General features: G+C 49.9%; 1 protein-coding gene across 1 annotated transcript in view; it reads right to left on the reverse strand.

The window, feature by feature from the left end:
- The window catches only part of LOC121098021 (hydrocephalus-inducing protein-like), a 46,530-nt gene that overhangs the window by 15,738 nt on the left and 12,182 nt on the right, over window positions 1-18,610 (reverse strand). The window contains exons 5-7 of the mRNA XM_040615550.1: window positions 16,814-16,938; window positions 4,150-4,351; window positions 800-983 (exon numbers count right to left, since the gene is read on the reverse strand). Of these exons, the coding sequence (XP_040471484.1) occupies window positions 800-983; window positions 4,150-4,351; window positions 16,814-16,938 (511 nt within the window). The remainder of the gene's footprint in view (window positions 1-799; window positions 984-4,149; window positions 4,352-16,813; window positions 16,939-18,610) is intronic.

Genomic DNA, 18,610 nt, shown 5'->3' on the forward strand with positions numbered 1-18,610 from the left:
CAGCCTTGTACGGGCTACAGGAGCAACCAAGAAGAGAACACAATCCCCTTCCTTAAAAATAAATAATAAAAAAATAGTTTCACCTATTTTACAAGAAAGAAGAGGCTAAGATTATTCTAGGGTTTGCTCCAAGATGAGAAGGGATTTTACACTGCTCAGACAGCAGGCATTCGTCATCTCAGACCACGCAAATACTCAGAATCAGGGCTCTAGTTAATTGAAGGACATGAGGTTTTGTTTGCATAAATACAAAAGCAAAATGTTTTCTCTAAGTGTGCAATAGAACTCAAAAAAGTCCATTTAAACCCGCCAGCCTTGCGTGTAGGCTCACAGACAACGCTGGGAGGGAGATTCAGGCACGGTCTAAGTCCAGATTATATGAAGGGATTGGTCTTGCTGCAATTAAACTTGGGCTGAACTTGGCCTCCTTTCCATAGAGGACCTTTTCATTCTTCAGTATGTGAACTAATACTCATGGTTAATCCCCACACACTACATGCAAGGAGCGCCCTTATATATAATCATCGATACCTCGGGACACTGTCAGGACACTTAGGAAGTGCCCTTAATTTACAGCCCTTGCAGCAGAGCTCAGCTTTAGGCAGGCTCTCACCGCCTACCAGGAGCTCGCAGTTTAGAAATGCTTTTTGCAACAATCTCTCCCAGCCTCACTAGAAACCTCATGTCTTCCCTCTTGGCACATCAAGACACTGATGCGGGGATCTGCCAAGCGACCTCATTCAGGGAGGAGGAAGAGGAGGAGGAGGAGGAGGAAGGGAGGTTCTCAGCTATCACTTACCACCGGCTCAATGGCAAAAATGTCATCAGAGAAAAGCATAGAGTCTTCCTGCACCTTTGCCCTCTGGTTCTGGAAGGCACGGGAGAGAAGGGCAAGGCGCTCTTGGAGCGTGGGGTCCACCGCGCGCTGCTTGAGAAAAGAATTCCTCTCATTCTCCTCCTGCTTCTGCAGCCTGCGACAGCGCCTGCAGCCATGGGGAGACACAAACCAAGCAGATCATTTAATAAACAACATATTTGCAGAGACTGTCATGTAAGCGCAGGAGCAGCAACGCACTGGGGGAGGAACAGCAGCAGCAGCTCAGCGAGGGGCTGACCCCAAGCCACGGGGTCCCAAGCAGATCAGGTTATCACTCCTGCACTGGCACGGCAGGCACTTTAACGCCACACTCACAAGCTAAGAAGAGGGGTTTGAAAGCTAGCAGCCCTCAGGAGAACCTCCTGGCTCAAAGCTACTGCCACGACTAATGGACAACCCACCAACACCCTCAGATGGCTTTGCTGCCCATAGAGGTGCTCGGGGGAGACGGATGGAGATGAAGGAGCACCCACTGCAGTGCTTCACTGGGAAGCGGAGAAGCAGCCGGGCTTCAGCTGCAGGTTACCAGCATCACTTGTTTATCTTCCCTTTTGCACCGGCAGGGATAAGCGAACTGGCTGCTCCGTTGCCTACACTGCCATCCAGCAGAGGATCCCAGAGCACTTGCAAAGCAAACTAATGCATTCGGGCATCGCATCACTTGAGTGAAATTAATGGGTTTAGGTGCATGAAGACAGAGGCCCTGAGAGCTTTGCCTGGCATTGAAACAGAGCAAGGTCTTAAACAGATTAGTCAGGATGAGTTTGGTACGGTGCTCTGGGTGATGCTCTCTTTGTGTTGAGATAAGATAGAGATGGCAGGGCCTGTTCCCTCCCACTGGCCATGTTAAAGTAGAGGAATGTACTCTGAATGATTAGAAAAGGTTCCACTGAGGATGTTAAAGGAAAACCATGAGTCAGAAGATCATTGAACACAGAAAGTTGAAAGGTTTACTCCACCTAGATCCCACCTATTATGAATAGAATGATTAGATGTCGAAATCAAATGAATATGTATGTAAAGATGTTGTAACCTCTCACAAAAACTGTATAAATTACCCGACTTTTCACTGAAAACTTCGGAGCTAGTTTGACCGGTGCAAATCAGTAGCTCCCAAGTGCTGCACAAAATAAATACCTTTGCTGCTTAAAGACAAAATTAGTCTCTGAGCTGTTACTCTGTGCCCTTTTGGCATCAGCATCAGCCAATAAAGAAGTCAGCACCAGCACCTCTGAATCCAAACCCCTACATCCAGCCTTGAACCACTTCACCTTTTTCCTCTTTTGGGCCTTCTCCACAGAGCTTTGACACAGGTCACCTCTGCCTTACTTGGTAGTTGTAGCAGCGATCACTGCAGCGTTGAAAGCTCACAACCGAGAGGTGAGGAGGGAGCACTGCTGCAGAGCACTTGCTTCCCAGCTGGCACGTTGCTGTGCCCCCTTCACGCTCCAGTCCCCTGGCCACCAAGAACCAGCAGGTGACTACTCGAGGGGGGTGAGGGGAAGGCTCCGTACACAGAAAATCGAGGCAACACGCTCTAAACAGGACAGCAGTCACCACCCAGCTGAATTCCAATACAATCAGCAAGGAAACACAGTCACGGACGTTCCTAGCGGCACATAGACAGAGCCTCGGGCAGATGCTGTCACCAGTGCCAAAAATAACTTTTTTTGGCTCGCTCCCAGTGGAGTGTCGTGGGAAATGTTTCTCCATGGCTGACCCACAGCGCTGTGCATGAGGAGGGCTTCCAGCCAGCAACATGAGCAACCCTCAACTCAGCCTTCAGCAACGGACAAGAATCCCACCGCTACGTCCCAGAAAGTCCTGCAGGAGGGAGACAGAGCAAACACCTGGGTAGACCTCGTGATGATCCAGGTCTTTCTGGGTGACAGGCAAGCACAGGCTGCTGCACTGCCTCCTCCCATTGTCAAAGTCCTCTCTGCTCTCAAAAGATCTCAAAAGCTGCTCCGACAGCAGCACAGTGGCCTCGGAGCCATGACCACCCCTAAGACTGCAAGTAAGGAAGAACAAAGCGCCCTGGTCACAGTAAAGAACACAGGCTGGCATGAGATCAAGCGTCACTGCAAAAAAATTGGGGAAATATGCTAACTGTGGCGAAAGCTGGTTGCTTCTGAGGGGAGAGAGGATCACTCAGGGTCCTGTCTGAGATGGGCAGCTGGGGAGAGATGCGAAAAGAATGGCACAGGGAAGTACTAAGAGAAGGTCATGAGATTTTTTCCTTTAGCACACTGAGCTTGCACCAAAGTCACACACTGTGTAATTAAAAACAGAGAACAGTGGGAAACTAGTTTTGGCCTTCAAGGCATTTCTGACCTAATTACATTGAACTGTATTTGCTCAGAAGCCCTTAAAAAGCGCTCCAGTTGAAGGCAGTTTCCTGATCAGCTCTGGGTTCAGACTAACTCCTATACACCTACAGCCGCCCAACTCTGAAAAGTCACACAAGGACCACCTACATCACCCCAGCTTTGAAGTGTCACTTCCAGTGCCTCCCCCTGGGCTATAAGTGTTTCCCTGCTGCCCCAAACAGAACTTCAAAGCTTCAGAGACACCCTTTGGAGAGCCTGCCCCACCTCTCAGCACCATGAAGACACAGGTGCTAAAGCCCAAAGCCACTTACAAGTCCTGTCCCTGCCTTCCCCGCAGAACCCTCCACCTCCAAACTCTCCCCAGCCCCGGAGAAGGGGCAGGGATACCTCGTTGTGCTGGAAGCCGGGACAGCGCCAGGCAATTCAGCATCCTACAGCCGGATGGCCTCAACGTTCGGGGCCAGCAAAGCACCCTGCCCTGCGCATCACTGCAAAAGCAGGCTGAAGGAGGTTGCTGTCCTACCAGAGCTGGAGGGGAAGAAACTGCAGTGAATATCACAGCAGGTACGCTGCCTGCAGCTGTTAGGTGCTACTGCTCAACGCCGTCCCAGGTAAGGAGTGCTGACCTTTCCTCAGCCTCACAGACCCCCTGCCAGCCCAGGGACCAGGCCTCACTGATTCAGGGCTCCCACAGATGGGAATTTGCTCTCCGAGGAAATTGCAATCAACCTTTCCTTCCCAAAACATCAGCTGGAACATGGATGGAACCGGAATGGGAAGCACCGAGCTCCATTACCCTGAAGCCCAGGGACACAGACCCGGATGCGGTGGATGCTTTATTTCTCCTACACCATCCAAAAAAGCACCAACATCCCTCTGAGGCCGTATGGTAGTTTCACCCCTGGGCAGTGTGTCTTACTGAAAGGAATCTTTCCAACGAACCTCAGCTTCTCCTGATCCTCCTCCTCTTGAGTAAGAAAAGCCTTCCACTGGAAGTGGGCTATGATTTTACTCTGGTTGTGGATGACCACGCATCTGTGGTTTGACAGCGTGATGTAGGCCTTCCCAACTGCCAAGGAGTTTCTGTCCAGCCTGACGTTGACATCTTCAGCGGCTCCATGAAGGCTTGTGTGAGTATCTTCACCTAGAACAAAGCAAAAGGCAGACACTGCTCATCGCCCTTGCTGATGGGAGTACAAGGAACGGAGGAAGCCACAGGGAACAGAAGTGTCATAGCTTTTAGCTGTGTGAGCAGTTCCACAGATCAATATATTTATTGCATCCCGAGAGCTGCAGGTGTACAGCATAAGGATGTCCTGGGCACCACCTTAAGCACCTTATTTCTGGGTGGGCTTGTAGACATTTATCCCCAAGGCGACACTATCTACAGGGAGACGTTTTCAGTGTGCCCAGGTGGCCTTTGGGTCACCATCCCACCCAGGTCACAGGGAATTCTGCATCCAAGTCATTCAGGTGACTCTGAGGAGGCCCCACCTCAGTCACGGCTTGCCCAGAGTCTCCTGCAAGCACGCCACCAGGGTTGTGTCTCTCCTGATCCCTTGTTGCCAACATACCAAGATGCCTGGGGCATGCAGGCAGAAGAGGGAGGTGAAGAGAAACAGGCAAAGCGACAGCCCACAGCAGGATGGGACGCAGATGAGAACTTCACCGTGTTGGAGCAGCAGTGCCCTCACTTGCTGTGTGTCTGTGCAGACAGGTCGGAACGAGACTGGTGGGGCACGGCCCACACCCACCTGCCCATCACAGCCCTGCAAGCCCATTTCTTCTGCCTGGAGCCTGTCGGTGCCTATGCCCGAGCGTGCAAGTCTACACCGAGTGTTCCCAAGCTGTCCCACAACCCGAGCGAGCACACCTTTGCCTTCCACCTCAGACCGAAGAGGAGAGAGCCCCTGGCTGCGCACAGCAGCCGATTAACGCCTGGAGTCTTGCTGGAACACCTGCCAGCCCTTCACCCTCCAGAAGAGACCCCCACCAAAGCGTCCCTCACTGCCAGAGCTTCCAAACCTTCATTCTTCCCAACCAAGCAACTCCCGGGAGTCAACTAAGCTCAAACTTGAGCACTGAGCCTACTCTGCCTGTTGCAGGTGAGGGTCTCCCAGGTGAGAAGCAAACCCCAAACACGAGACATTCTCCGTCAAAATGGCACTTCTGTGGAGCGTGTTTAAAGCCTCAGAGCCAGCCCCAGCTGAGAAGGGCAGCGACCCGGCCATCCCTGGAGAGCATCCCCCTGCCGAGGCAGAGCCTTCTCCTCGCTGCACGGGTTACAGCAAGGCAGCAGGGGATGGACCTGCCTTTCCAAGGCTGCCACGCAACAGCACGGGGGAGAGCTGGCTGCCTACCGGGTGGACTCCTTAAACCCTAAGCCAGACACGATACAACGAATCACAGTCGTGCCAGGAGAAAGAGAGTCCCTCTCTTGGAGGGAGGTTGGGGAATGAATCACCCTTCAAACAGATCTCTGCAGCCATTCCTTCACCTCCACACATGGAGAGTTCAGCCTTTGTGCCTGTACAACCTCAACTTCTTTGCTCTCAAGGGAGCAGAGGAGGAGTGGGAGGGATTCATGGCCAGACATGAGTTATGTTGCCAGAAACAGCAACGTCTCCATGACTGGACAGCCTGCTTTCTATAACAGACAACTCAGCGTACAAAAATAACCGAGGTTCAGAAGCGTTACAGAGGCAGGCGTGCTTTATAAGCCTTGCCTTCCCCCTCCGCTGAATCCTCGGCGTACGTTGGCAAGCAGGGGAGGCAGGACCCAAGAACTGGGAGACATGCACAGTGCTTTGAGCATGCACAACTCCGGTTCATGGAAACATGACCTAATGCTCTACGAGACAGCAAACTACTGCAAAATAAACTCCACGAAAACTATCATGGTCTCACTGTCTAAACCCATGGTCACATGGGTCTTGAAATAATGGGTATAGTTCTGATCTTCAAAGCCAAGCTGAAGCCTTTGAAATTTAATCGTTCTTTCTGCCCTTCTCCAAAGTACAGAGCAGCTTCTATATGAAGACTGAACAGGATTCCTCAACCTAGAAATCACACAAGAGATAGGCAGGTTTGTAAAAGCACAAACGGCCTGGGAAAATCCGAAGAAGGAAAAATTTGTCACCATTTGTCGTAAAACAGGAACCCAAGGGCCTGAAATAGTATTAGTCAGAAATTACAGAAGTGTAGTACCAGCACTTTCCCAAGGAATATTCCTTCCTTTGGAACGTACTGCCATGGGAGCCTACAGAAGCTCATAGCTACAAACCCACAAAGCAACTGGACAAAGGCTTCGAAGGTAAAACCATCAGAAGTGATTAAACAAAGATGAGAATAAAGCCTCTAGCACAGAAAAATGCTAACTCCAGGGCCCACGAGGCAGAAAGCACATGCACTGCCTGCTTCTACACGCTTTGCTGAGCATCCCCTACTGCTGCTCTCCTGGAGAGGAACAGGGGACACAGACACACTCATGCTCCTGGCTGCAGGCACTGAGGATGCTTCTGAAGGCTGGAGGGCTTTGCTGGAGCACCTTCTACCACAGAGAGAAGGATCTGGCATCGTGCTGACTGTCTAAACCCACAAATCTCCTGGCACAGACGAGCGCGCACAGATGCCAGAGAGTCAGGAGGGAGCAGCGCATCTTTCTGCCAGGCAGATACACTGACACAGAGCGGAGCTGTCAGGGTTGGCCCAGGGCAGCTGCAGGCTTCACGTCCTGGGTGCCAAATTAGATGTGACATTTCATTAAGACTCTTGGTTAGTTAGTATATAAGTTTGGGGAAAAAAAACGCAATCTCTCTACTGTAACAGCAATGTAGCACTAGGTATTTCACTTGACAGGGTAATGTCCATGGGTCTGTGGTTTGGGATGCTTTGCTGCCATGAAAACAACATTTACTAAACCTAGATGTACCTGCCCTGTCATTATTTGCACACGCCATCTCATTACAGGCTGTCAGTTCTCTCGTTCTTACATGCTTTTGATCTATTTCCTACAGACAGCAGGACACAGCTCACTCTGCAACCTGAACAAGGCAACATCTGAACTTGAAATTAAAACAAGAGGCTTTTTAGACAGCAGTAGGGCAGATGCTTTGGGCTGTGCACTCCTGAACGACACTCTATGAGACAGCAGGAACACCACCATGTGTTATGCCAGCGTCCGTCTGCATGGCTATGGACACTGGCATCTTAGCACATCGTGGTAACTTTTCACTATCTAAAAGGAAGAAATCCAGCACTGGGTCATCCTCTGTGGAGCCTGTTCTGCAGGAGGAGAGGAAATTTACAGAAGAGCTAAAACATCTTTCCAAATTCTTCTAACGCTACATGATCATCCTGGTGCAAGAGGGAATGCTTTTCAAAGCAGTACAAGTTGTTCTTAAATAGAAAGACAATTTTTTTTTCGCCTGAAAGTATAGATCAATGAATGGATAAGCAAACCTTTGAACAAGATTCCCAAACCAATTTCAGGTTTTATGAAGAATGCGTTCCTAGCATTCAACAGCCAGTACCTTCCTCCATTGATTACTGCTCTAAATATTAGGAAGCTGGTAGCCAGATCGATTAGACTGAAGAGAAACAAAACAGCACTCTGCTGCACTTTGTCTCCACCAAAACAGTCTTCCTCTATCCCTGTAACTCCCTCCTCACTGAATTTGGATTTTAAATCTTTTTAGGAGCACATGACAGTCAATTTTGGAATATTTGGGTAGCGTGGAAAGCAAGTTTAATTTGATTTGCCCAGTTTGTCAGCAAACTATGCCTGGCTCTCATCTCTTCTAAAAGACACAAGTCCTGCTGCTTTGTCACTGAACATACAAGCAAGCAACGAAAGCAGAGCTCTTCACTCAGAAGGGTGTCACTGTACCTCCACATCGACCCTCTAAGTAATTCTTTGGCTCCTGCTACTATCGTGATACCCAACTGCCTCACCACCGCCAGCATATTCTGGTTTTTCAACCAGCATGCAAAGGTCTGCTGGTACCACTTCACCAGGCTAAGCCACCTCTGGAAAGTGAGAGGAGTCCCTCGCGGCTGGATCCAGCCCTCCCCACCACATGCCTTTTGCTGCACCTCCCACAGAGCTACCTCGATCAGAGTCAGGGGTGCTGCTCTGAGCTGTTTTGCTGGCAGGAAGCTAATGGCATCACCTACGAGGTGTGCTGGGTCTCTGACAAAGGCCATCTGCCAGTCCCAGCACTGGTATTTCCAGCGCTAGGGCAAAACACAGGGCAGTGACAGTCATTTTTAAGAGTTTCTCTGAGGCAGTGCTCATGAGCTACCTTCAGACATTATTAAAACCATCGCGTTAGTTACTCCAGCCCTAGGAGCAGCTTCTTTATAAACCTCACCACAAAATAACTGTTGCCAACACGGGGGTTTCTACAGAACCATTGCCCAGCCTACAACAAAGCTCAGAGCACCCTAATCATCCCTGCTGCCACAATTCATGCTGTCACCGGCCAGCAGTCCCCAGCAAAGCCCCCTCTGAGCCCACACAGCCCATCACAAGGAAAGGATCTGCTACCCCAAAGGCATCACAAGCCACCGTGAGACAAGAGATGGGGAGGAAAAGGGAGATGGAGAGCAATGACCAGCCACAGCATCTACGGGACAGGTCGCAGGCTCTTCAGACGGCTCTCCTGCACTTAGGAGTCACCTTGCTGTCCACCAGGCTCCTTGTTGTGCATCCCCCTGTAACGGAGCACCCAAAGTATTCCCCGTTACCTCCTCCGCACCGTGCTTAGGAAGGGCTTGTTACAGGGTGAAATACTCCAGCACAGGAACACCTGGGAGCCAGCGCAGAGGCTTTGTGCTGCCCAGCGTGAAGGAGCCTCGCAGAATGGACTGAAAGGACAATGCAACTCTTGGATGATGAAAGACAGCACTGCCACAGATCCAGGATGCCGTGGGCTATTTTTAATCATTACTGCCACTACAGTCATGATACGCTGGGGTACCTGACCAGCTGAAATATCCCTTTTGACCCACAGGGAAAAATAGGGCAGAAACCTTCATTCGGATTGCCTGACAAAGGCATGCTCAATACACCACTTCATTAATCAATCACCCTTCAAGCTACTCTTCTGCTTGTCAGCAGACGTTGATTGATCCACAAGGTAAGGAGACTAACGAATGGTCTGTTCTGCCCTGAAATGCATCCAGAGTTAATGGCACTTAAGAACATGTTAGAGATTTCCATTGATGAAAGAAGAGACAAGCTCAAGTCCAGGATGCCCTGCAAGAGATGAAAACTACATTCTTCCAGAAATCTTTCACAGGCTAAGAATGGGGTATGCAGCGTCACATGGAAGTCTGCTTCTGGGGATGAACAAAACAGCCAAAAGGAGACTTTTGACCTCCAAACGACCCTCCTAGCACCCACGCCCCAGTCTGCGCTCATGCACTCAACTCCATGGGTTGCTTTAGCAGCATTTTTGTCAGAAGGGGTGTTACATAGTTTTGGAGATATAAAGCCATTAAAAAAATACTCAAGCAAGTTAAGCACAAACTTAATTCCCCTTCATCTACCCTCAAAGTGACAGACCATCTGTCTTGAAACACCAGGCCCTAGAGAGGTGGCAAAGGCCATACTCTGTTTGCAAGAAATATAACAACCTTCTCTAAAACAGTATACAAAAAAAAAAATCATTATCACAAGCATTTGTGGAAAAGGGGAAGAAAGACAGAAAACAGTTGTTACCTGTTAGCTGATCTGACATAAAGGAACACTTTGGAGACCAATCATACTCACCCATCAATCGAAATGATTTGAAATATAAAAGCCTACATAACCAATTAGTTGCATCAAGTATTAGTAACCAATCCTCGGTCCATTGCAGCGCTGCTACGATTAAGATGCAAAGTCAACATATAATTGCACAAACTCCTATTTACACTTTTTTTTGCCCACAATACGTGCCTCCCTGCACTTGCTTTGAAGCAGACACGCAAAAACATAAACATCCCACAGGAACCAGCCAATCCTGCTGGGAATTCTCACAAGCGAAGGAAGAAAAGCACAACACGCGCTCGTGACCTGAGACAAGCAGAAAGAAAAATCCCTTTGCAAAGTTCTTAAATGCCTGATAGTCCAAGGAAAAGCTAAAGCAGCCTCTTGTAATAACCACAGCGTCAGAGCCTGGCTTACACCTTTGGGTAACACAGGAAAGATCTTTAAAAACTCACGGTTTCTCAGCATCTGCTAGCACTAAACACAAATGAAAATACTGGCATCAGTTTGTGCACTGCAGCAAAGCTCTGGAGCCAAGAGAGGCTGCTGCTTAGGGAAGCAGAAGGTTTTCCCCACCTCTTTGCACTGCTAAGAAGCCACTACAAGCCTGCCTGGTGTTGAGGGAACGGGGAATTGCACGGCGATGACGAGCTACAGACCTGACCAGCAGTGGCACACAGCGGTGGCCACCAGAAGCTATGGGGCTGGTGCCGTGAATTTAGCTCGATAGCAACCGAACACACTGCGACATCAGAGCCCCTGTGAACACTCACACCAGACCAAGGTTAAAACCAGAAATGGTTTTGGCATTCCCACCCTGGTATCCCGCACGACACAGGCACAGCTCAGGTCAAGATGCAGCGAGGCAGAGGGTTTGCTCAGGCAAGTCCTGAGCCTCCTCCGCTCCGGCTGGAGTCGGTACAAACCGCGAGGGCTCAGCAACCTGAGTGATCTCAGGAACGTGAAGTGCAACACAGCAAGGGCTGAACCTCAGCTAAACCCTGCTGCCTATCCACATCCATCAGTGGGTTTGCAGAGAAAAAAAGAGAAAGAAAAAGGCTTGATCTAGAGGCTACATCAATAGGATTTTCATTTTGTTGTCAAACAAGTTCCTGGAAGCTATTGATTGCAGTGCCAGCCTGGCAAGGTGACAAGACCCTCGGCAGAAAGGGGGTTCTTAAAGGAAAGAGAAAAGAGGCATGCAGAGGTGGTTGTCTTCTCCAAAGTCTGCACAAAACCACAGATGAGTATCACAGCGAGGTACTGTTTTACCCTTGTGAGTAGCTGAGATGCCCAGAGGTGATGGCACATCCGTGCTGCCGTTACTTGTTCAGCCTCAAACATCAAGAAACACGTAGGGCTGGGATTTAACAAGCTCCTGTGTGCATACAGTGGCCACTAACACACCGCCAAGCCCTCACGGAGGTGCCTCATTTACCAAAGTAAGCTGATTCAGCTAAGGTCAGCAGCAATTTCAGCTGAAGAAAGGGATTCAGCACCCCAACACACCAACATTCCCGGCTGGCAACCCCGTGCTGATGCGTGCAGGAGCTGAGCAGTCACCAGCACCGCTGACAGTTGCCCTCGGCCCATTTGCAACACGATGCAGCCCCTACTGCAGTTTCCCACCGTGGCAGAGATGCACAGGCCGTGCTTGCCCTGCTGCCAGCCGAGCACACCCAGTTCTGTAGTTGCCGTCATCTTCACCAAAGGGCTCTGACACATCACATCAACTCACTGTCGTGCCACAGGTGACTGAAGAGCTCCACAGCAGCTCCCTAGTTAATCATGGTTCAATAGGCCTTGATGGTTCCTGCGATCTCATGCCTTGTTTCCCCCCTTTTGTGATGAAACCTTTCTCAAGCTGGCGGTTATCACCCACCGCTCCAGAGGCTGCTGCAGCACAGAGAAGCTGCCTGTGGTTAGACCGAGAAGGGCAGAGGCACCTCAGGGCAGTGGCTCTGGGCACCCTGCGTAGGGCAGAAGACCCAGATCCTCTTCTGATATCCTCTGCCACCCTGAGCATTGCCACCACACTAAACACAATGATCCCCAGCCAGTTCTTCCAGATCTACTCAGCAATTATGTCTTTTTTGTTATGATTTTTTAGGCTTACGTTGCCCTAAGGAAATCTTATCTATCCTGCAAGTGTTGGTGCTGGCTTAGAGGAAGGGGAAGCTCGAGGCCAGCTCGTCACGCTTGCTGACCAACCCAAACCACACATCCCAGGAGCTCTCCACTGCTCGGTACCAAACCCCCCTGCAGCAGCCCCCCGCGTGCGGGCAGCCTAAGCAGCGGCTGCTGGCCAGCCTTCGGGACTGGGGGGCTGGCGGGACCCTGCCGGGGAGGAGACAACTCGGCAGGGCTTGCTTCTCCACGCTGCAGGCTGGAATCACCACCCCTGGAGGTGTTGAACAGACACCCAGACGTGGTGCTTCGGGACACGGTTTAGGGGTGGGTTTGGCAATCTGGGGGTAAGTTGGACTTGGTCATCTTCAAGGTCTTTTCCAGCCTCCATCATTCTATGATTCTACGAGGCTGATGGCATTTGCCCCACGCCTAGCAAGCAGCAATGGGGAGGAAACGGTGCTGGGGACCTCCTGCTGTCAGGGCCAGGCAGCAAAGCTCAGGGGCAGGGGAACAAGCAGCCAGACCCCCTCCTGACCCAGGGCAAGGCAAGCTCTGCTCCACATCATCTCCAGCTCCCAGCACGCTGCACTGAAGAAGCCCATTTAGCTGCTCTCTCCTGCCATACAGGAATAACCTGAATCTGGCAGAGAGCAAGTTTTGCTCCCAGGGCTCAGCAGGGGAGACATGACTTCATCCACTTCCTATGGGGACAGGAACTGAGCCAGCGCTGGAAAACTCAATCCCATGACAACTACAGAGCCAAAAGCAGACCCTGCTCACATCTACTACCTGTTCATGAAATAAGCAATTGAGGAGCCAAGGCTGAGCTCCCCCATCTGTGCCCTGGGTGTGCAGAACCACAAAGGATGCTCTGAGCCTGGGTCTGCCATCCACAGCAAACAAGTCGAGATTTCCTTTAGCACAGCTCCTGCTCAGCAGCTGTCGGCCCTCCCCTAAGTTGTGGAGGAAGCTGAGGGAAAACACAGTATCCATCTGCCAAACACCCAGATGGTTCCTCAGCAGGCTTTTAGCACAAGGCCAGAGGCTTCCAGTGGGAATAAAACCACTGAGAACTACTCCTGAGCCACATGTTACCTCTTCTGGGGAAACGCTTTCTGGGGCTCTGCACCAAAAGGAGACACAAGAGTAACGGAACAGCCATTCCTGCTTGAGGGCTGCCTCCTCTTGGGTATGCTGTCTCCTAAAAGTCTCCTGTGGGTACGGGCTCTGATCTCCCCCCTCAAAGAGGGTGAGATCCTGCCCCCAGGCTTTTGCTTCTGCATTAGACTCACAGTTACTGAAAGCAAGCCATTTGCATAATTACTTTTATTACTGACAGCAAGAAAAGCATCTCAATATATAGCGTCTGTCAGCCATGCACAAGCTCAGTGGTGCTTTGCTAATTACTGAAGGCTCCTGTGCTGACAGAGAGATCCCAAGGGATGCAGCAACCAATGGGGAAAAACTGCACAGAGGAATTTCAGTGCCGCACCACAGATCCCCTGGGCTAGAAGTGTGTTGTAACACCTCACCACAAGGGCCAGTGGGCAACACAGGCACCTACATACAGGCACAAAATCCGGTCCTGCACCTTGAAGGCCACCCATCATATTATACTAGGTACTCTTTGGAGACAGGAGTCTAACGGGAGTCAGGATTTAGGGAGCTCCAAGCAGAGAAGTGATTCTCCTCCCACAACTCCAAGAATCTCTCCGGCACCTCCTGTCTCTGGCAGCCTCCTCTACCTCCATGGAGCACCTGCCGTAGACGGAATTGTTTCTGGATGCTGTCGGACGAGTGAATTTGTTTTGCACCTCCGGCACAGCTCTGGGAACCCGTCATGCATCTCCTCAGCCACGTGCCCCTGAGCAAAGCTCACCTTCCCACACTGAGCTGCTGTATTGCTGGCAGGTTGCAATAAATGTTATTAGTGCAGCAAACTGGGTTTGGTGTACAAACAGCAGCACTCAGGGCAAGCAGCTTGGGGCCATCATCTCACTTGAGCACGGCTTGACAGCTGAAAGAATATCTAAACTTTATGAATACTGACTTGGTTCAGACTAGGGCTTACCTCCATAAACTTGTTTTCCCACATCCACACAGTCCATGCAGGGTGGGCTAAACGTCACCTGGGAAGGGCCAAGTGACCGACAGAACTTTCAGTGGCACTGAAACGTTTTCCAAACCTGTACGACAGCTTCAGAAACCCCTTCCAGTACCATAATCTGATGTTAAGGTGCTGGACAGGGATGTGCTGGGGCCCACAACAGCCCATTTCAGTATGAGCTGGGATTTTTCACACCCACACACACATACATAGGGGAAATGGAGGAGTTTAGGCACGTAAAGCACTGAAGGACAAGTTTTCATTGTAAATCATTATGCTCATAGCAGCAAAGACATTTGCTCCACGCTCATCCATCATGTTTGTAGCAACAGGACACCAGCACACACAGTCTATCCAGGGCACAGTACCTGTACTCCTAACCAGTCTAAAGGACATACCACTTAAATCAAGCAAATCATACGCAAGGGGAAAAAAGGGGGAAACAGCCTTATTCACATGCAAGAGAACCGTGCCTGCTTAAGCAAGGCTAGGGGCAGATCTGACCTAGCCTCAGCAAAACTCAAAGTAACGCAACATGCACCTGATCCTGCGTAAGTCACTCTAACAACGGTGTGTTCCATTGAGAACTACTGCTGCCTGCGAGCAAGTCAATACTGATACACAGCAAAGCCAGGAAAATGCCTCCCAACACCTCAAACTGCTCTTTTGCTCTTAGCGCTTCTGTTCCACAATAAACAGTCTGTGGGTGACTCCAAAAGAGCGACCCAGCTGCTCTTTTTAGGTGAGTCACAGGGAGCCTGCTGTAGTGCCGGACACATCAGCCAGGGCTCACCACACGAGCTCAGCTAACGTTGCCTGCTGCTCTGCACTACCCCTGCGAGAAGCAGCTTTTAAGACTGATTGATTACATGTTTCTGTTTCACTTTAGCAATTAATCTCAACAGCCTTTTACTTATTTGTAGGCTTCAAAGCTAGAGAGAATCCCTTAATTATCCCCTTGCTCTCCTTCCCAGTTCGTAGTTTATTTAAAAAAAACTGCAGCGTTGTACTGGCAGGCAAGAATGAAATCCTGGGTTCGTCTCCCAGGGAGCTGCACATGTTCCTGGGAGATCACCAGCAGATGGCTTGATCTCCGTGGCCCAGACACACAAATCACTTTTGCAAAGATTAACCACGGAGGAACCAGTCGTTTCAGTAGGAACAAGACTCAGGTTTTTCAAAGCAAGCCACGAAGATCCTGGCCCTGATTATTCACTCACTCTGTTCCGTCACAAAGTATAAACCCTACAGCCCTGACCTCTAGTGTAACTACTCACCTGCCCCAGAGAAAAATCTAGCCCTCTGAGTTTTAGCCTATAGATTCTCTATAGGCATACAAATAGGGCAATTGTTGTGCTTCCCTAGCTGACATTTCAGTAATTCTTTCACGAAACTGTTACCCAAACCAATAAACTTCTCTGAGCGAGCATAAACCATTCTCTGTGAATATGTCATTAACTGAAAAATATTAAGACAAAACTGCAATAAGCCATAAGGCTACAGAAGCGTTTGGAAGATACAGGTGCCTTTGTAACTTCTACAAACTCAAGACAACTAAAATGCTCTTTGCCGGGCTAAAGCAGCACACAGTATCACCTCGGTTAGGACATCACGCTTCCCAGGACCAACCTGAGGAACAGGGACAAAATAAACCTCCCTCTCAGGTGAGAGCAAACACACGCCAAATGCATTCACACAGCTGGGAAAGCGTCTTGTTGGGCACCACAACATACCCCTGCTGAGCCAAGGCTGACAGAAGCATTTTATCATCACACCTTCTTCTAAAGATTTTTCCCACTTACTCTTGAGTAACGCTTCAAGCTGACAGTGTTTCTGTCTCCTACCCTAATATAAATTTTATACCCATCTCAGGAGGCAGCAAGCTCTTACTGCCAAACCCCAAGAGCCCTCAAGTCCTGGCTGCGTTAGTCCTGATGTCGTGAGCTGTGGGATGTAGGTGGGTAGAGGGCAAAAACAAAGAAAAAGGGTCTGTAGCAACAAGAACGGAGAAGCAGTACAGGGGACAGATGTGTAAGAGACAGCGGGCATTGGAGCCAGTCTGAGAGGCACACATTCCCACGTACGCCTTAAACATAGCGCTGTCGAGGAATAAAGCTTCACACGTGCATATGCACACCGTAATGGAGAATCACTGTTCCTCCTGCCTCCAACTCAGCAACTCCCAGCAAAACAGGATTCCAAAAAAACTCATTCCTGCTTGAGGGGATCCACTTTAAAAGACCCCCTAAACACAGATTATTTGTCACTTTCCTTTGAAGCAAAGCTGGGACAGGGGAGGTACACCTGGAGAGGGAATGAAAGTGGCTCAGACAACAGGGAATGATGGTAGATGACAGTCATGGGGGGTGCTGGGTGGAGAGCACCGTGCTGACACCAGCGTCCCCCAGGGAGAGACCAGCACGCAGCCACACAGAACAAGGGCACACTCAGCCTTTGCCCCTAACCTGCTCACTTGAAGCACCAAAACATGCAGAGGTTTTGAAAGAAAAGGGTTTAGAAGGAATCTGCAAAGCAAGTTTAACAGTCTTCTGCTTTGAATGGGCTCTGTTTTGAAGGACGCAGAGCGTGGGCACCATGCAGTGTCCAGCACTTACCTGTGTCATAGTGAACTGTCAGGGGTCTGGAATAATCACCCGTCTTCTGTGGGTGGAAGTCCACTGTTACTTGCACGGCATCACCAATCCCAAGGGTCCCAGCAGAGGGATCGACAGAGAAAGGGCTGCAACACGGAGAGGCACATCAGGATTATTGTGGGAGATTTGGGGACTATGTTCCTTTGGCTGTCTCGCTCACTTCAGCTCACCTGCGCAAGCGAGAAGCAAATAAACCACAGTCAGCAGAAGAAAAAAGAGAACAGACAGTATCAGAGACTGAGCCACCGACTTGACTCCTGAAGAGCTCCAGCCCTCAGAACATCCTATGCTATAGAACGACCTCATCTCCCCCATACCCTGCATCCAGTTCTCTGCAGCAAGGCTCAAGAGTCTGACTGCTAGTGGTACGATCGGAGGAGGGTTTTTGAGGAGCACGGAGATGGTGAGGGTTATTTGCATGCACAGCTTGACACGGGCTTCCTCAAGAATCCGTCTTGTCCTGCCACCTATACACCTCATGAGATACAAATGTCAAGGCAATGCCTGTCCCAGTGAGATTGCAGCCTGGAAATCAGACAGGGAGAAGAGAATTTCTTCTTGAAGACCAGAGAATAACTGGAGTTTAACTTGCAGAATTCAACTCTCTTTTTTTCTTTTTTTTTTTTTACCTTGAAAGCATCCTGGTTTTGCCTAAGAAAGGGCACATTTTATCAGCGTTTCAGTGAAAGCTACTCTAAGCAAAGAAAAATCTGTAGGAGTGCAAAGGCACATTAGAGTGATACAATAACAAGGAAACAAGACACAAAAGGAGTACCCATTTACAGCCTGAACAATTAAATCTCTAGCTAAATGAAGCACCATCAACAGGAGCGTATCGAGGCAAGTTTAACAGGAGGTTTTTGGTGTATTCACAAGCAATGCAATCTGGGGCTCCGGGTTGTAATCCAAGCTTGGTAACTGCTTGGCCCGCTGGAGGAATTCTGTGCAATGAGTTGGAAATAATTATGAAAAGGTATTGGTGTACTTTGGATTTAACACGAGCAATTATAATTTGTGGCCAGGTAAACAGCTCTCGGCTGACACATAATTCAATCCTTTACCGCTTAGGGAAAAGTCAGATGCAACACGCTCCTGCACAACAGCAGCTGGGCTTTGTGGCTCCTGTACAGCCTCACTTAGAAAAAAAAAGTTATTGGCTTTAGTGCTTTGCTGGTGGTCAATTTGTCACCTCAAAAACACCTTCCGGAGAGTTTCCCAGTGATTAGGGAATGCAGCACACAAAAATAACGAGAAAAACTGGAGCCATGCACGAGCTGAGCTTCATTCATGGAAGTAGTGACAGCTGATGAAATTGCTGGAGTTCTTGCTCATTAAGGAGATATTGCTGCAATTAGGGGCCTGACCTGCTCCCATGACAACAGCAAGAACATCACCAGTGACTAACGGGGAAGCACTGGGCCTGCAATGTTTACATGCTGGACCTGAGACACCTGGGAGGGAGGAGGAAAGCCAAGGCCCCGCCAGCCTCAGAACTGGATTGTTCTACATGGCCCTGCACCTGCACTGGGGGTTGTGCCTGGTTGTACTGGGCAGGGCTCTGCTGGTGCTTGGCTGGCATCACTGCCTGCTGGGGGAAAGGCACAGAAAAATTCCCCCCACCTTTTTTTTTTTTCTTTCTTTCTTTTGTTTTTCCCCCCCAGAAACATGGCCAGAACAGAAAAGCTGCTGGTTAAGGGCCACAATTCAGCACCACCTCCCACCCCATCCCCTTGTCTGCATACCCCTGCCCTCAGATAG

Source organism: Falco naumanni, chromosome 15 (assembly GCF_017639655.2).
Source record: "Falco naumanni isolate bFalNau1 chromosome 15, bFalNau1.pat, whole genome shotgun sequence".
Taxonomy (NCBI): domain Eukaryota; kingdom Metazoa; phylum Chordata; class Aves; order Falconiformes; family Falconidae; genus Falco; species Falco naumanni.